This window comes from Balaenoptera acutorostrata, chromosome 20, assembly GCF_949987535.1.
Source record: "Balaenoptera acutorostrata chromosome 20, mBalAcu1.1, whole genome shotgun sequence".
NCBI classification, from domain to species: domain Eukaryota; kingdom Metazoa; phylum Chordata; class Mammalia; order Artiodactyla; family Balaenopteridae; genus Balaenoptera; species Balaenoptera acutorostrata.
In genome coordinates, this window is record NC_080083.1 from 25,125,628 (window position 1) to 25,141,764 (window position 16,137).

At 40.4% G+C, this 16,137-nt stretch overlaps 3 protein-coding genes across 5 annotated transcripts in view; 1 reads left to right on the forward strand and 2 right to left on the reverse strand.

The window, feature by feature from the left end:
- The window catches only part of VMP1 (vacuole membrane protein 1), a 129,291-nt gene extending 126,936 nt beyond the window's left edge, over positions 1-2,355 (reverse strand). Inside the window, exon 1 of one of the 2 annotated variants that reach the window (XM_057536691.1) lies at positions 2,199-2,355. The gene's annotated coding sequence lies outside the window, so the exon portion shown is untranslated. Of the gene's footprint in view, positions 1-2,194 lie in introns of both variants that reach the window. The other variant, XM_057536692.1, reaches the window with a different exon arrangement.
- Positions 2,356-2,466: 111 nt separating this feature from the next.
- Positions 2,467-13,239, forward strand: PTRH2 (peptidyl-tRNA hydrolase 2). Its single transcript, XM_007190286.2, has 2 exons — positions 2,467-2,608; positions 12,608-13,239. Exon 2 carries the CDS (start codon positions 12,608-12,610, stop codon positions 13,145-13,147), a length of 540 nt encoding a protein of 179 aa, XP_007190348.1. The 5' UTR covers positions 2,467-2,608; the 3' UTR covers positions 13,148-13,239.
- CLTC (clathrin heavy chain) overlaps positions 11,013-16,137 on the reverse strand; it is a 67,408-nt gene continuing 62,283 nt past the window's right edge. For both annotated transcript variants that reach the window (XM_057536686.1, XM_057536685.1), the window contains one exon: positions 11,013-13,321. In XM_057536686.1, coding sequence (XP_057392669.1) covers positions 13,287-13,321 — 35 coding nt within the window. In that variant the 3' untranslated portion in view covers positions 11,013-13,286. The remainder of the gene's footprint in view (positions 13,322-16,137) is intronic.

The window sequence follows — 16,137 nt, forward strand, 5'->3', positions numbered from 1 at the left end:
TATTGCTTTCAATAGGTTTCAGTAAAATAATGTAAGTAAGTAAGGCTTTAGTTAACTATATGTAAGCGCCCAAAAGTTCAACTTCCTCTGCACTTGGAAATTCTTAAGTGACAATACCTGATGGCCAAAAAAGATCAAATTTAAACTCCCAAATGCAAAACTAAACTCATTCTGAAGTCACCTACTTATAAACCAAGGTGACTAATACAGTGGATTACAGTTTCAAACTATTCCTGATTAGCTTTTATTGCGTTCAAAAGGAGGGCAAAGATCATCTCAGAAAAGTGTGTGACAAATTTCAGATAAATAACACACTTAATATAAAACATCAAATTTTGAAATGACGCAAAGTAACAGTATTCTGCACTGATATATTTCCTGCTTTCAGAGTAAAATGACAATATCACCATATTTTCATTTACATAGTGATTTCACATTTACTACCCCCCTTCATCACTGTGACAATCCTATGAAGTGAGCAGTACTTTAATCAACACAATTCAGATCAGCTCAGAAAGTTAGGAAACTTGCCAACCTATGCTCAGTAAGTGTTGGAGCCCAGATTCCAATCTAGGTCTTCTGATTTAAAGTTTAATGATGTTTGCAATCCTAAAAAGTGGTAATACAAGTCAAAGGCAGGAAGAAGTTGGAAAGTGAGAAAATTTGGGTAATCAGTCCCTGGATAACTGGACTGAACAAAAAGAATATAAGACCAGGTGTGGCAGTTATAAAGTAAAAAAGCAAATTTACCAGCTGTTAAAAATAATAACATCTAATTTATATAATTCCACATCTCAAAAATCTTGTTGCCTCATTTCAAAGACAAGTGTGAAAAAATTTTCTAACTCAAAAATAAGAACAATATGTAAATAAACAACAAATTGATTAAACTAGCTATAAAGCATTAAATCGCTAAAGGTATTAAATCATTTACTGAAGTATTTCAGAAACTTGGTTATTCTGGACTGTGAATCAAGGAATTAAACTATATTATCAAGTAGGATATGTTCCTCAAAGGGGAAAAAAATGCTCCAGTGTTTTAAAATAATATAGGCAAATAAGTAAAATATAAAAGATTTCTACTGTAGAGTCATTTCACACCTACACAAAGTGGCCACATTTGTCTGGATACCACCACCTCTTCCAAAGGTCAATAAAAAAATAATCTGTAATGCATAAAATGTTGCCTAGTAAATAATAGTTTCTTACTATCATCATTTATGCTAAGAATACACAACTAAAATCAGGGCTGATGATAATACAATTAATAGGTAATAGCAGAACATTAAATTCTCTATCATTACATTAGAAATACTTGTACGAACTTCTCCAAAGGGTCAGTGCAATCCGTCTACAGAATTTCTGACAAGCTCCAAAGAAGAATTGAAAGACATTAAAGTTAGGAAAAGGAGCTATGTTGTCAAGACAGGTAAACAGTGCCAGAGCCTATGTGAGAGTTTTGCATGAATTTGCAGGAAAACAAAAGACAACAGTGCAAAACTTACTGGGGGTCACAAATAATCTTAAGCAGCGTGACACAGGGTCACATATGGCTTACTGAAAGTTTAGAGGTTAAACTAACCTTCATGTTTTATTGCAAATACCTCCACTGTAAAGAAATACATGGGGTCAGGGATTTGGAAAAGGCAGAGAACGCTATTCTTCATGAAAGTAGTGGGAAATAACGTGAAGGTCCTCTGCAAGAGATCTACGGAGGGAAGGCCCCACTCTCTTGGCCACCAACGCTTTAGAAGGCACTTGCACGTCTGAATTTTGTTTAGAAATGGATACAAAATAGAATCATGTGCTAGTGGTTGGCGGGGGGCTGGGGGCAAGAAACCAACTGACAAATGCTGAGAAACAGCTTGGTCATCAGCAGGGAAGACCTTCCTCATTTACTCTAAGGTCCTAGACACCCGGAGAGGAAGAGGAGATGGGTACTCTACAGAAGCTCCGAACGGCTTCCAAGTTCGCCGCGATGAGAGGGAATGGTTGGGAGTCCAGTACGGCTGGCCAACCACGGGGAGGTGTCCCAAATAATCTACTGCCAGACTGAGACAGAGTCAGCAGCGCTCTAAAGCACTGCTTTAAGTCGAAATCACGGTGCCCTAGATCTGCACCGTCTAAGTGCAGAAGAAGCTAAGCTCTGAGGATAGCCTCAGGCGTCTGTCCCCAATTCCCCGCTCTCGCTTACCTACCCGCTCTGACTCCGGCTTCTCCGGATCTCCGAATCTCGGATCCTGGAAGCGGCTCGCGACTGACTCTCTCACTCACCGCAAGGCTCCGGCCAACCGGAACTAGCTTACGTCACTTCCGGTCCGTTTCCCCTCCGGGAGACCGCCTCCAGAAGAAAAACGTTCCCCCCTCCTTTCGGCCACCTCAGCTGATACTCGCGGGATTTCAGTTCGAGTCTGGATTAGGGAGTCGTGGGCGGGGCGAGAGGAAGAATGACTGTTCTCTTCGCGGTTCTTGATCCGGAACTTGTTGTCGAGGAACCCCGGAAGGAGTAAATCGCACGAGGGAAACGTGTTCGCTACCCAGAAGTGAAGAACGCAAAGCCGCGAGTGAGGCGGAGGAGAGGTCTTCTAGGCAGGTCATCCTCTCACAGGTAGGGGGATGTTCTTCATTCTGTCTCCAATTGGAATGTTTCTTCCCATATAATTCTATAACCACCCCCTCACCCTTTCATCTTCTCCTTCGTAAACTGTCTTCCGCCCAGTGGCCGCCGGAGCCACTGTTCCGGTTCGGCCAGTCGTCTTTTGGAAGAAGGACCAAGCTGCTGGGGAGGGGAAGGACCCAGAATTTCTAGTTCCCAGGCAACGCCTCCATTGAGGCAGCATTGATGGATTCGCTCCGAATGTGAGAAAATACCGAGCAGGCCTCACACTCTGCTGAGTATTTATTGAGTACCCACAGCGTAGCAAGTTGAGTCCTACGAGGAAAGAAAAGCTCTCTAAGAATATGATGGAAAAATTGCCTCCCTGTGTCACAGACATAATGTCTAAAGGAGTATTTAATCCTTTAACAATCCCAGGCACTGTACTAGACGTTGAGAATTATGCTCTACAGTGGTTATGTGTTATTGTTACAGCGGCTCTGGAAAGTAAATAATTAAGACTGACTGGGGGGTGGTAAAGACTTAAAAGACAGGTTTGGTTTGAACTACATACACCTTCATGGGTGAAGAGGATTTTTTGTGTGTTTAAGTGGAGAAAATTATTTCAGGGAGAGATTGCTGCTTGAAAATACCTAGTCATTTGGTGTGGCTGAATAGTACACTGTGTAGCAGGAGAGGAGGATAAAGTAGGTTGAAACCAAATTGTGTAGTTCTTTGAATTCCTGCGAAGGGATTTATGTTTTATTGCTACACTACCGAACTTGGGTCCACTCACCCAACGGGTAGCAAACGGGTACCCAAAGGGTACTGACACCGGGTTGTGGTGAAAGAAAGCACAGTCTTTATTGCAGGGCCCCAAGCAAGGGAGTGGGAGACAAGCCTCAAATCCACTCCAGCTTGGTGTTTGAGTTAGGGTTTTTTTAAAGGGGAAGAACAAAGAGGCTGGAATTAATCATCTTGTAACATTTCTGTGACTTTCCTTAATTGTAGTTTCAGGAGTCAGGATATCTCTGGTTTATGATTCTCTGGCCAGGTGGTCTATGGCTCCAGGTCTGTTAGCTCATCTTGCCCTGGAGAAACAACCTGAGTGGTAGATGATATCTACAACAGCAGTTTTAGTGTATTGACAGTGTTATTGACAACAACAATTTCAGTCATCAACTCTGGTTGGTTAGTATTCAGTTAGTGCAGGGTTGAGGTCACAGCGGACAAGAAAGGGGATAAAGTTTTGGATAGAGAGATTAATCATAAACTCGGTAAGGGACTCAGTTTTAGGGGGACTTGGTTTCCTTATTCCTTAGGCTTTTATCCATTAATTTTCTAGCAGAGAAATTACAGGATCAGATTTGTGCTTTAGAAGTACAATTAATTATAATGGCAGATGGACTAGGATGAACTAGGGCACAAGTGAACCAAATATGGAAAGATTACAGGAAGTTTGAGAGGGAAGGGAAGATGCTGAGTTCAGTGTAGGACACAGTTTAGACCACTTCATAGACATCTAAGTGGTGAAATCTAGCAGAAGCTGGAAGTTCAAGTGTGGCGCCCGGGAGACGTTCTAGGAATCCTCAGCATTTGTTGATTCAGGAATGAGTGAGATTCTTCATCTCACAAACTATTTATTGTCTGTCTCCTCCTACTACATTGTTCAGTGCACTTCTCCAGGGTCCAGAAATGTGCACAATAGGCCCTCAGTAAATATTGATTGATTAATTGATTGATTGAATGGAAAGAGAGTATATAAACCAGCACCGTCCAATAGAACTTTCTGCAGTCATGGAAATGTTCCGTATCTCGCTAACTCATAGAGTGGCACCTAACCACTTTTAAGTTGTTGAGCTATTGAGCACTTGAAATATGGTTAAATGTAACTGAAGAACTGAATTTTCATTTAGTTTTAATTTAAGTTTAAATGACTGCGTTTGGCTAATGGTTGCTGTATAGGACAACGTAGGTACAGACTGAAAAGAGGGCCAAATGTGTAAGCTTGGGTAATACATACATCAGGGGCCAACAGAGGACATATAACCAGAAAAAGAGACTGGAAAAAAGGTATCAGAAAGATAGGATGATAATAGGGTGAACTTTGGGTTAAAGAATTCAAGGGAAGAAAGCTTAAAGAAAAGTTATCAGTGAGTGGTGCAGAAAACTCAAGATGAGGCCTAAAAAGAGGCAACTGCATTTGGCAATTAGCTAGTGTCTGATTCCTTAGCAGTTTCAGTCGAGTGGGGAAGGGGGACAGGTAACTGAAGAAGTTTAGAGATGAAGGGAAGAGGAAAAGTGAGGCAGTGGTTTAAGGGTCAAAGAGGAAGGATTTTTAGGTTGGAAAAGGCCAAGGGGCAATAGCCAGTGGAACAGGATAAATGGGGGTAGCATGCTTCAGAAGGTAATGGAATCACAAGCATTGGTGAAAGAGGTTTAATCTGGCTGAGAAATTAGAAGGCACCAAGAGGAGGGTTTTATAGGACATGTTCGTTTGGTAGTGCCGTCATTGCCCGGGATTGTCTATGAGACTAAGGTAGTTATTTTTACCTTAGTCTCAAGCACTGGGTTTATTGCTATATGTCTATAATAGATATGCAGAAAAGGGGACAGGCTGAAACACTTTTTACAGGAGTTAGATGTTTTTTGTTTTTTTTTAAAGTTATACTATTTATTTGTTTGTTTGTTTATTTATTTATTTATTTATGGCTGTGTTGGGTTATGGCTGTGTTGGGTCTTCGTTTCTGTGCGAGGGCTTTCTCTCGTTGCGGCAAGCGGGGGCCACTCTTCATCGCGGTGCGCGGGCCTTTCATTATTGCGGCCTCTCTTGTTGCGGAGCACAGGCTCCAGACGCGCAGGCTCAGTAGTTGTGGCTCACGGGCCTAGTTGCTCAGCGGCATGTGGGATCTTCCCAGACCAGGGCTCGAACCCGTGTCCCCTGCATTGGCAGGCGGATTCTCAACCACTGCGCCACCAGGGAAGCCCTACAGGAGTTAGATGTTGATCTGCTCAGGCTGATAGGAGATTAGAACATCCTAAAGAATAGAGATGCTAGTATTAATTTCAACATTTTAGAATTAAGAGACCTCATAAGATACGGGACAGAAGTGATAAACAAGCTTGGTTATTTCTGGAACTTTTTCTGCTTTCTGTTTATGATGACTCTTACTGGTATATCTGGTTTTAAATAAAGCTGAGAAAATGAGAAACTTTGCATCATGACCTTTTAGATGAGTATATTCAACAAATACTCTATGTGTAGTTCCTTTCTCCAGATAGTACCTGAGTCTGGTATGTGGGATATTTGGTTATTTTGCAACCTAGAAATTGGTGCAGAGAATCCTTCTAATTCTTGACATAGAAGTTTGTGTGCGTGTGTGTGTGTGTATATATATATATTTATATATATATATTTTTATATATATATAATTGAATATTTGTTCTATTTGTAGTCTGGTTGTTAGATTATCAGAGAGAAGTTCTGCTGATATGTAAGCATCATGTAGTAACTAAATGATAGATGCATTGTGAGATAATGTGGGTTCTAATAAGAATTAAATTTTATTTTCTTTTTTTGTGGCTGCAAAGGCATCTAGAGCCTGAAAGTACCATGTCAGTACAGCGCTGTCACCATTTTAGGCACACCAGTGAAAGAGGACTGAAACTAGGTGCTGATGACTTAACCATTTATGACCCTCTGGTCATTCCTTGTCATTCTCCTTTTACCCCTAAATGCTTGTTTCCTCAGGGTTCTGTTTAGCCATTTCTTCCCTCGATATACTTGACCCAGTGGCCTTACCCACTTTCATCACTTCAGTAACCTCAGTTATATGTTAATTTCTTTTAAATATGTATTTCTAGCCTAAGCTTATCTTCTGACCTCTTAAATGATATATCTTTTTTTTTTTTTCCTGGATATCTCAACCGGGGTGTCTTTTGCTCAAACCAGACGTAATATATCTAAAACTGATTTTAGTATCTTTTACTTTCAAACCTTCTCTTTCACCAGAATCCCTTCATCAGTAAATCGTATACTTCCAATCTCCATTTGTTCAAATCTAGGTGTCATTCTAAACTTCTCCATTTCTTTTATCATCAGACTTCCAGTGAGTCACCAAATCATACAGGTGTGCCTCAGCCACTTCTTTCCTTTCCCATTGTCACTACTCTTCTCTGAGTGACTGTCATCTCATCTAGACTACTGGGAAAGGCAACAGAGTAGTGTTAAGAACACAGGCTCTGGAGTCAGGCTACCATTTACTAGCTTTCTGAACTTGGGTGAGCTACTTATATTCTCTGTACCCCAATTTTCACATCTGAAAAAATGCAGATAATAATTCTGTATTTACCTTATAGGACTGTTGGGAACATTGAAGGAGACAATTCATGTAGAGTGTCAATACCTAATACATACCTAATATAAAACCTAATTTAGCAATTATTAACTGTTACTATTATTACATTATAGCAGTCTCCTGATCAATCCCCTGTATCTATTCTTACCAGCTTCTAATTCATTCTTTATACTGAAGTCCCAGGTGATCTTTTAGAAAACAAAAATCATTTCCCTGCAGCAGCTTCTCATTGTCCTTAGGGTAAATTCCAAACCATCTAACATGGCTTACAAGGCCTTCTGTGATCTGCCCTTCTTTCTCACTTTGTTCTCTGCAGCTCTTTCTCTCCATCTTCCAGCAGTCTGGACTGCTTTCAGGTCATTTGACATATTGTATTTCTCTCCTCTGGCCTGCCCACTTGGTGTTCTTTCTGCCTGAAATGATCTTCCCTCCTCCTATCTTCTTACTGATCCTTGTTGCATTTTAAATATTTCTTCAACGAGGCCTTCCCTGACCTCTTACACTGAGCTAAAGCACTTTATGTACTCCCCAATACCTTTTTTAAAAAAAATATTTATGTATGTATGTATGTATTTATTTATGGCTGTGTCAGGTCTTAGTTGCGGCACGTGGGATCTTCGTTGCAGTGCGCAGGTTCTTCGTTCCAGCGCACGGGCTCCTCTGTACTTGTTATGCACGGGCTCTCTAGTTGTGGCATGTGGGCTCAGTAGTTGCAGCTTGCAGGCTCTCTAGTTATAGCATGTGGGCTCCAGAGCACATAAGCTCTGTAGTTGTGGCACGTGGGCTCAGTAGTTGCAGCACGCAGGCTTAGTTGCCCCGCAGCATGTGGGATCTTAGTTCCCCAACCAGGTATCGAACCTGTGTCCCCTGCATTAGAAGGCAGACTCTTCTTTTTTTTTTTTTTTTTGGCTGCGTTGGGTCTTCGTTGCTGCATGCCAGCTTTCTCTAGTTGCGGTGAGCAGGGGCTTCTCTCTGTTGTGGAGCACAGGCTCTAGGTGCATGGGCTTCAGTGGTTGTGGTGCGTGGGCTCAGTAGTTGTGGCTCAAGGCCTCTAGAGCACAGGCTCAGTAGTTGTGGCATACAGGTTTAGTTGCCCCGTGGCATGTAGGATCTTCCCAGACCAGGGATCGAACCTGTGTCCCCTGCATTGGCAGGCAGATTCTTAACCACTGCACCACCAGGGAGGTCCCGGAAGACAGATTCTTAACCACTGGACCACCAGGGAAGTCCTCCCTAATGCCTTTTCATAACATTTACCAGCCATGTAATTATTTGTCTTCTCCTCCACTCATCTGTGAACTGGCAGTGGCCTGTATTGTTCACCGTATTCCTAGTCTAACAAAGTATGTGTCTGATACATAGGAAGTCAGCAAACGTTTGGGTTTTTTTTAACTTCTCTTTGCCTCAGTTTCCTCATTTTCAATGTATAGAATTAATGCTAACTTCTTACAGTTATGTGGATCAAATGACACAATACATTCAAAGTACCATTGAAGCTTTGAGCTATGACAACATGAAGTTTTCTTAAAATAAAATGAAAGAAATTCAAAATTAGGACTGAGTCATCTCTAAACCACTACCAGAACATAAGCTCCATGACAGAAGGGACTTTTTCTCCTTTGTGTGCTCTTGTATTCCCCCAGATCCTAGAGCAGAACCAGTTAATATTTGTGGGAGGAAGGAGGCAATATATCATAAAAATAAAATAATTAAGAAAGCAGATGAGCTTAATGACACACTTCTGACTATAGTTCAGATAACCTATTTCTGTAGCTACACTCGGGACTTTACATCACGTTATAATGTTCCATTTCCAAACTCAAAACCCCAGACATCTCTCTCTAACCACAGCCATCTGCCTTTCCAGCTTACTTCCATCATACCTTTTCTTAATAGCATGTGCATATCCTCTGTCACCTTCCTGTCCTTAAATCATTTTCTAAGAATGTGGATTTCATGGCTTATCATTTCAAACATTCTTGGCCCTCACCCTAAATTCCCTTATGCCCTTGTGTCTTGGTGCTTACTCTTAGTAGAATTCAAACTTGGATAAATCCAACTATCTGTCGTAGATGGGGAGGATGAAGGAAGAATATAGGTGCAGCAGATTTAGTTTATATGTTTGGAGGCAGTGATTATGTGGTTTTAGTCTTCTGGCTTCTATTTTCTCTGTGAAGTATGAAGTCACCTCGTCTATATTTTTACCTATACTCAGGCTGCTAAGTACTGCTGGAGAAGATTATAACTGGTAGGTATGGTACCGTTATAAAATCATTACTAATCCTAACCATGTTTTCAATGTTCCTCTGCAATCCTGCTGTGTTCTGCTGTAACTTTTATTTCAGTCTTCCTCTTCTCAACTACAGCTTGACTTTTGTACAAAATAACTCCCTCCAAGGAACAATTTCCTGCTTCCAAATCCACAGCCCTACCTGCATCTAAACCTGTCACATTGGGAAAGGTGTCCCTTCTTTCCAAGACCAAATCTCTTCACAGGAACTTAGGTGCCTCCCACCTACTGCTTTGTATTAATTATTCTTTCCCTATCTTGAGCATCTACCTTCCTTTTCTCTGGGTCCATCCATTAACATTTAAATATGCTCAACATTTGTATATACTCATCTCCATCCTAAGAGGGAAAAAAAAACCTTTCCTTTTTCTTCACAGCCCCTTGTATCTTTTGCTTTTTCTGCTTGCTTTCACTTTCTCTTTTTTTTTTCACTTTCTCTTTCTTGACCCCGCCTCAAACTAGCTTCTGCCCCACAACTACCCCACATTAGTTTTTTGCCAAAACTAATGGACAGACTGTCTCAGAGTGCTATCAACTTCTGGAAATATGTTCCTCACCACATTGTCCTGGTATTCCTGCCTCTGTATCTGTAAAAGTTGGCCATTTAAGAAGGCAGCTCCAGGGACTTCCCTGGTGGTGCAGTGGTTAAGAATCCGCCTGCCAATGCAGGGGACACAGGTTTGAGCCCTGGTCCGGGAAGATCCCACACGCCGTGGAGCACCTAAGCCCATGCACCACAGCTACTGAGCCTGCGCTCTAGAGCCCACAAGCCACAACTACTGAGCCCACATGCTACGACTTCTGAAGCCCGCGCACCTAGAGCCCATGCTCTGCAACATAGAGAAGCCACTGCAATGAGAAACCCATGCACCACAATGAAGAGTAGCCCCCTGCTCACGCAACTAGAGGAAGCCCGTGCGCAGCAACGAAGACCCAACCCAGCCAAAAATAAATAAATAATAAATTTAAAAAAAGAAAGAAGGAAAATAACAAGTGTTAGTGAGGATATGGAGAAATTGAACCATTTAAAAAAAAAAAAAGGTAGCTCCAGACAGGGTCCAACTAGAGAAGGAGATGCATGAACTACTATAAAATGCAGAGTTTTTTTGGTAGGTGTTTCAGAAAGTAACTGAATAGTAAAGGATTCTAATGGACTCCAAGGAAGTGGAGATACAGGTTTTATAACATTAAGTAGCAATTTCAGGGAAATTAGCTTTGTTCTGGGGAGGGCAGGGTTTGAATTTGAGATTGCAAATGTGGGGATATTGGGTTGTTTCAATTTTTTATTAACTGTACGTTTGACTTAGAAAAGCAAGATACATAGTATAGCAGTGTAATGTGTTAAATTATATTTTTATAGTTTGGAGACAAAAGAATTCATAGTCATTTTCTTTTCCTTCAGATATTAAGTGTACTCCATCATTCTCTAACAATTACTGAAGGTCTGTTAGCCTGGTTTAATCTCATAATCCTCCCAATCCTTCTTTGAGATCTGGAGACAGCCATGACTTATATGAAGATCTGTTTGCAAAGGCATTGGTTTTTTTGTTTCTGAATTAGAGACTTGAGTCATAAGGCACTAGAGAAGTGGCTCTCAACCCTACCAGGCCCAACACACAGTTTTTTTAAAATAAAGTCACTTGCAACGAATGTAAAATGGTATAGCCATTTTAGATAATAGTTTGGCAGGTCCTCAAAGTTAAAGAGTTGCTGTATGACCCAGCAGTTAGACTTCTAGGTATAAGGCCAAGACAAACGAAAACAAATGTCCACACAAAAACTTGTATTTATAGCAGCATTATTCATAATAGCCAAAAGGTAGAAACAACCAAGATGTTCATCCACTGATGAATAGATAAATAATACGTGGTACACCCATACAATGGAATATTATTCGTCAGTAAAAAAGGAATGAAGTATTGATACATGCCACAGTGTGGATGAACCTTGAAAATATGCTGGATGATAGAAGTCTGAAACAAAAGGCCACATATTGTATGGTTTGATTTATATGAATGTCCAGAATAGGCAAATCCATAAAGACAAAGTAGATCAGTGGTTACCAGAGACTGGGGGAGGGAGAAATGGGAAGGGACTACTAATGGGTGTAGGGGTTTCTTTTCGGGGCAGTGAAAATGTTGTGGAATTAGATAGTGGTGATGGTTGTACAACATTGTAGATATATTAAAAAACACTGAATTGTACACTAAAAAGGTGAATTTTATAGTATGTGAATTACATCTCAAAAAAGTTTTAAGATTCCCTATATTATTCTCATTTTAAAACATTTGATAACATTGCATACCTTGCCTACCATATAATTTCAAAAACATTAATGTTCTAATTTTAACAAAAAAGAGAATAAAAAAGAACTTTATGGTAAAATATGTATTTCCAGGACTGCCATCTATGCCACACAGATTATGCACTGTACAATTCCAAGGGCACCACTTGTAAGTTCTACAAACATGATGGCCCCATGTATTTCAATGTATAAATGCTTAGATACTATTTATTCCACTAGAAGAAACTGATGACTGTTTGTGCCTATACACTGAAGCGTCATGAATCCAACAGCCTCAAATGTAGACTGATATAAGTGCTTTATTGATGATTCAAATACCATGAAGAGCTTTGCTGGGGTAATAGGAATTTCTAAAATAATAAGGATAAAGGATCATCTTCCTTTGATTTATAGGATAGTTATACTACTGGTAAATTGAGTGTGTCAGAACTATGCAAACAATACTTTGTGTTCGTATGCAAAATGAAATTGGGTTCTACTCTCAGACATTAATAGTTTTTCATCTACAGTAATGTCCAGTGGGACAAATCTTCACGTATAAGGCTTTTAGCATTCCATGCCAAGGTCTAGTAAATGTCAGCAGCGCACCTCACTCCAGGTCCATTGTTGTGACACCCAGGAACTTCTCTGAGGGGTTGGTACCATCCCCATTAAGAACTAATGCAGTACGAAGACACAAGTAAATAAGCACTCACTATATTCCAGAAAGAGTGAGTTAATCTTGGTTTCTCTAGATCCTTTAGGCATCTTGGTAAAACAGAACATTTCCTTTCTCCACAAGACTTAGCAAAAATTGAGGAACGGAGCTTTGTTGTATCCAAGAAAGAGATGTACTCCTCACATTGAGATTCAAAATGACCTAAACTGCTTCACCTGTATTCTTGAACCTTTTCTAGTACACAGGGGAGAAAAAATAGTACATGCCTAAGATCCAAAACATATTTTGCCTTTTTTCTGGATGAATTAAAATACTGCTGCTTATATACTGTCAGGATGTTTTATCTGATAAGCCTGTAACTTTCCACTGTTAGATAGTGACAACTTTCTTTTCCTTTCAGATGCTCTCCAAACCCTTGGTTATGGAATATTTGACTAATCCTGGTGCACTCAGCTTGGCTGCCGGAGTTGCTTGTGGCATGTGCCTGGGCTGGGGACTCCGAGTACGCTTTGGAATGATCCCCAAGAGCTCGGTGAGCGAGACAGACACTGACACCAGAACAGAAGCAAGCATCTTAGGAGAGGGTGGGGAGTACAAAATGATTCTTGTGGTTCGAAATGACTTAAAGATGGGAAAAGGGAAAGTGGCTGCCCAGTGCTCTCATGCTGCTGTTTCTGCCTACAAGCAAATTCAAAGGAGAAACCCTGAATTACTCAAACAGTGGGAATACTGTGGCCAGCCCAAAGTGGTGGTCAGAGCTCCTGACGAAGAAACTCTAGTTGAATTATTGACCCATGCAAAAATGCTGGGACTGACTGTAAGTTTAATCCAAGATGCAGGACGTACTCAGATTGTACCAGGCTCTCGAACTGTTCTAGGAATTGGGCCAGGACCAGTAGACCTAATTGACAAGGTCACTGGTCACCTAAAACTTTACTAGGTGGAATATTGTATGATGATGGTCATCCCACCACCACAAGGGTTTGAAACTGTCAAATTCTAACAATAAAAGCTGAATTTCTTCCCCCAAAACTTATGTATTCTTGAGATGAAAATCCGTTCCTGTGTTCTTCTATCAATCATGTACTTGGCCTGGTTACACAGTTATCTTGGGCTGAAAAAAAAAAAAAAAAAAAAGTTTGGTTAATAAATAGTCCTGGTGGTTCAAGAGATGGGTGCTGAAACAAGAAATATTTAAGATGAGAGGCAAAGGTCACAATAAAATTGGATTACGAGGTGGGAAACAGCATTTCCTATGTGTGGTTCGGTCCCTTTGTGTGTTAATAGCTCTTCTATTACCCCCCTTGGAGGATCAGGGGTCAAGGGTACTACCATTAGGTGCAAACTGTAGTTTGTTTTTCCTGCCTTCAGTTTTTGGATGACTGCCTGTCTTATTAATAGATCATGGGTTTAAAATCTAACTTTCTGGATTTGTCTTAAAGCTGAGGTTTTATAGCACTGATATAACCCACCCGTGCTGTGTTTCATGTTCATTCCCTGACCCACACTGGCTAAAGTTTCTCAGCAGCGGTCCTTCATCTCTTTAGTTCCCCCCCTTTCCTAACAATGAAGGCATTGAAACTTGCCAAGTGACTTGTATGGACCTTGAAGGTGATAATGGGCCCACGTAAGAATTTATGGTGATTGTAAAGTGAATGTAGCTTATCCCAACATCCCACTATTTCTTTACCTAGAACTTAAGGAACTGGACAATTATTTAAGGGCACCTTATTTCCCTTTTGATCATTATACACTTAGCATGACATAATTCCAATAATTACTGTTATACCAGCTGCCCAGAATATGAAGGTTCCAGCTCCCAAGAGCCACATAGCTTCCTGATCTCTTTTTTGCGAAAAGCCATTTTTCTTGAAAGCCTTCTTTAGGGGGATCCTGACAGGATTTCTAAATTCAGTATATCCCTAAGAACTATGATGATGTCAGGGAGAATTTTGGTAACAGGCACATGTTAAGTGACTGCAGCTCTCCATGGTTAACTTCAGCAATTAGCATTAGTTAGCAGTTAACTTCAACATAAGCAGTAATATAGCACAACTGCAAGCTCTAAGGTCAGTGGAGTCTGGGCAGAACACTAAAGACTACTGCAGCCAGTCTTAAAGGTTCTATTTCATCAGTTTTGTAGTTTACACTGGCATCTGACAGCACAGAAGAAATTGCAACTGTGAAGGATGCCGCAATAGCAACTGTTTCTAAATAGAATGTTTATACTGGATTCGAAAGTGATGCAACAGCATGTAACTGAGCTGAAGAGAACCCAATCCTAAATGTATGATTCTGGCTCCGGTAATTTCTGAGGCTTGCCTCAGACACTGACGGTTCTAGGTTCAAAAGTGCATTCCCAACAGGATGGTCTGCCGTGGCTGATAGAAGTAATTTTAATAAATCATGGCATATCTACTAGGATGAATAGTACACAAATTCTGGTAGTTATGGAAACATCATGTTTGTTTTCTAGCTCACCTGTACTTTCATATTTATTTTATAGGGTTCATAATCTTATGGTTCACAAAGTATACTCTGCAGAGCCCTTGGGGTCTCTAAGACACTTGCAGGGGGTCAAAACAATTTTCCTAATACTAAGACATTCTTTTCCTTTTCCACTGTTTTGACATTTGCAGTGATGATAAAAAAGCAATGGTGGGTGATACTGCTGGCGCCTTTCACAAATCAAGGCAGGGGCACCTACCTGTACAAGTAGTCATTGTGGTTTTCACTGCCCTACACTTAGTTTAAGAAAAAAAAAAAAATTCACTTCATGTCGTTGATGAAGCAGTAAAAAAATTACTAAATTTGATCCTTGACTGTTTGTCTTTATATTTTATGTAACATCAAACACTTCTGGTACACACTGAAGTGTGACTGTCATCTTGAGGAAAAACACTTGTGGCTGAGTCCTGAGCTGAACTAGCTGCTTTTGTCATCAAACATTTTTACTTGCAAGAACTGACAAAATCTAGTTAACCAGACCTGGGTGTTTGGCAGATACAACTACAAAAAGTTCATCTTCATGATTTCAGAGTCCACATTTCAGCTAACCACAAGTATCTGGAAAGGCTATTAAAATACTTCCTTTCCTTATTAAATATCTGTATGAGGCCAGATTTTCTTCATATACTTCAAAACATAACAGATTGAATGCAGAAGTAGATAATGAGAGTCCAGGAGTCTTCTGTTACAACAAACTTTAAAGAGACTTGTAAAACATAGTACAATGCCATTCTTCTTGCTTGACTTTTGGTTGGGGAAATATGGTTAATTCATTATTGCTTATGTTAACATTCAATGAGTTTATTAGTCATATTTAAATGGTTAATAGCTTAAAAAAATTGTTTTAACTACTAAAATACAGTAAGTAGGAATAGATAAAACCCCACATAAACTAGAGCTCTTTGGGATCTTCAGTAATTTAAGTATAAAAAGGATCCTCAGAAAAAGTTTGAGAACCGCTACAGCAGCGGTCCCCAACCTTTTTGGCACGAGGGACTGGTTTCACGGAAGACAATTTTTAAACGGACTGGGGTGGGGGCAGGGGGTGGTTTTGGGATGATTCACGCACGTTACATTTATTGTGCACTTTATTTCTATTATTATTATATTGTAATCTATAATGAAATAATTATACAGCCCACTATAATGCAGAATCACTGGGAGCCCTGAGCTTGTTTTCACTTGCCACTCACTGATAGGGTTTTGATGAGAGTCTGCAGTCAAACCTCTCTGCTAACAATAATCTGTATTTGCAGCCACTCCCCAGCACTAGCATCACCGCCTCAGCTCCACCTCAGATCATCAGGCATTAGATTCTCACAAGGAGCACACAACCTAGATCCCTTGCATGCGCAGTTCACAGTAGGGTTCATGCTCCTATGAGAATCTAATGCTGCTTCTGATCTGACAGGAGGTGGAGTT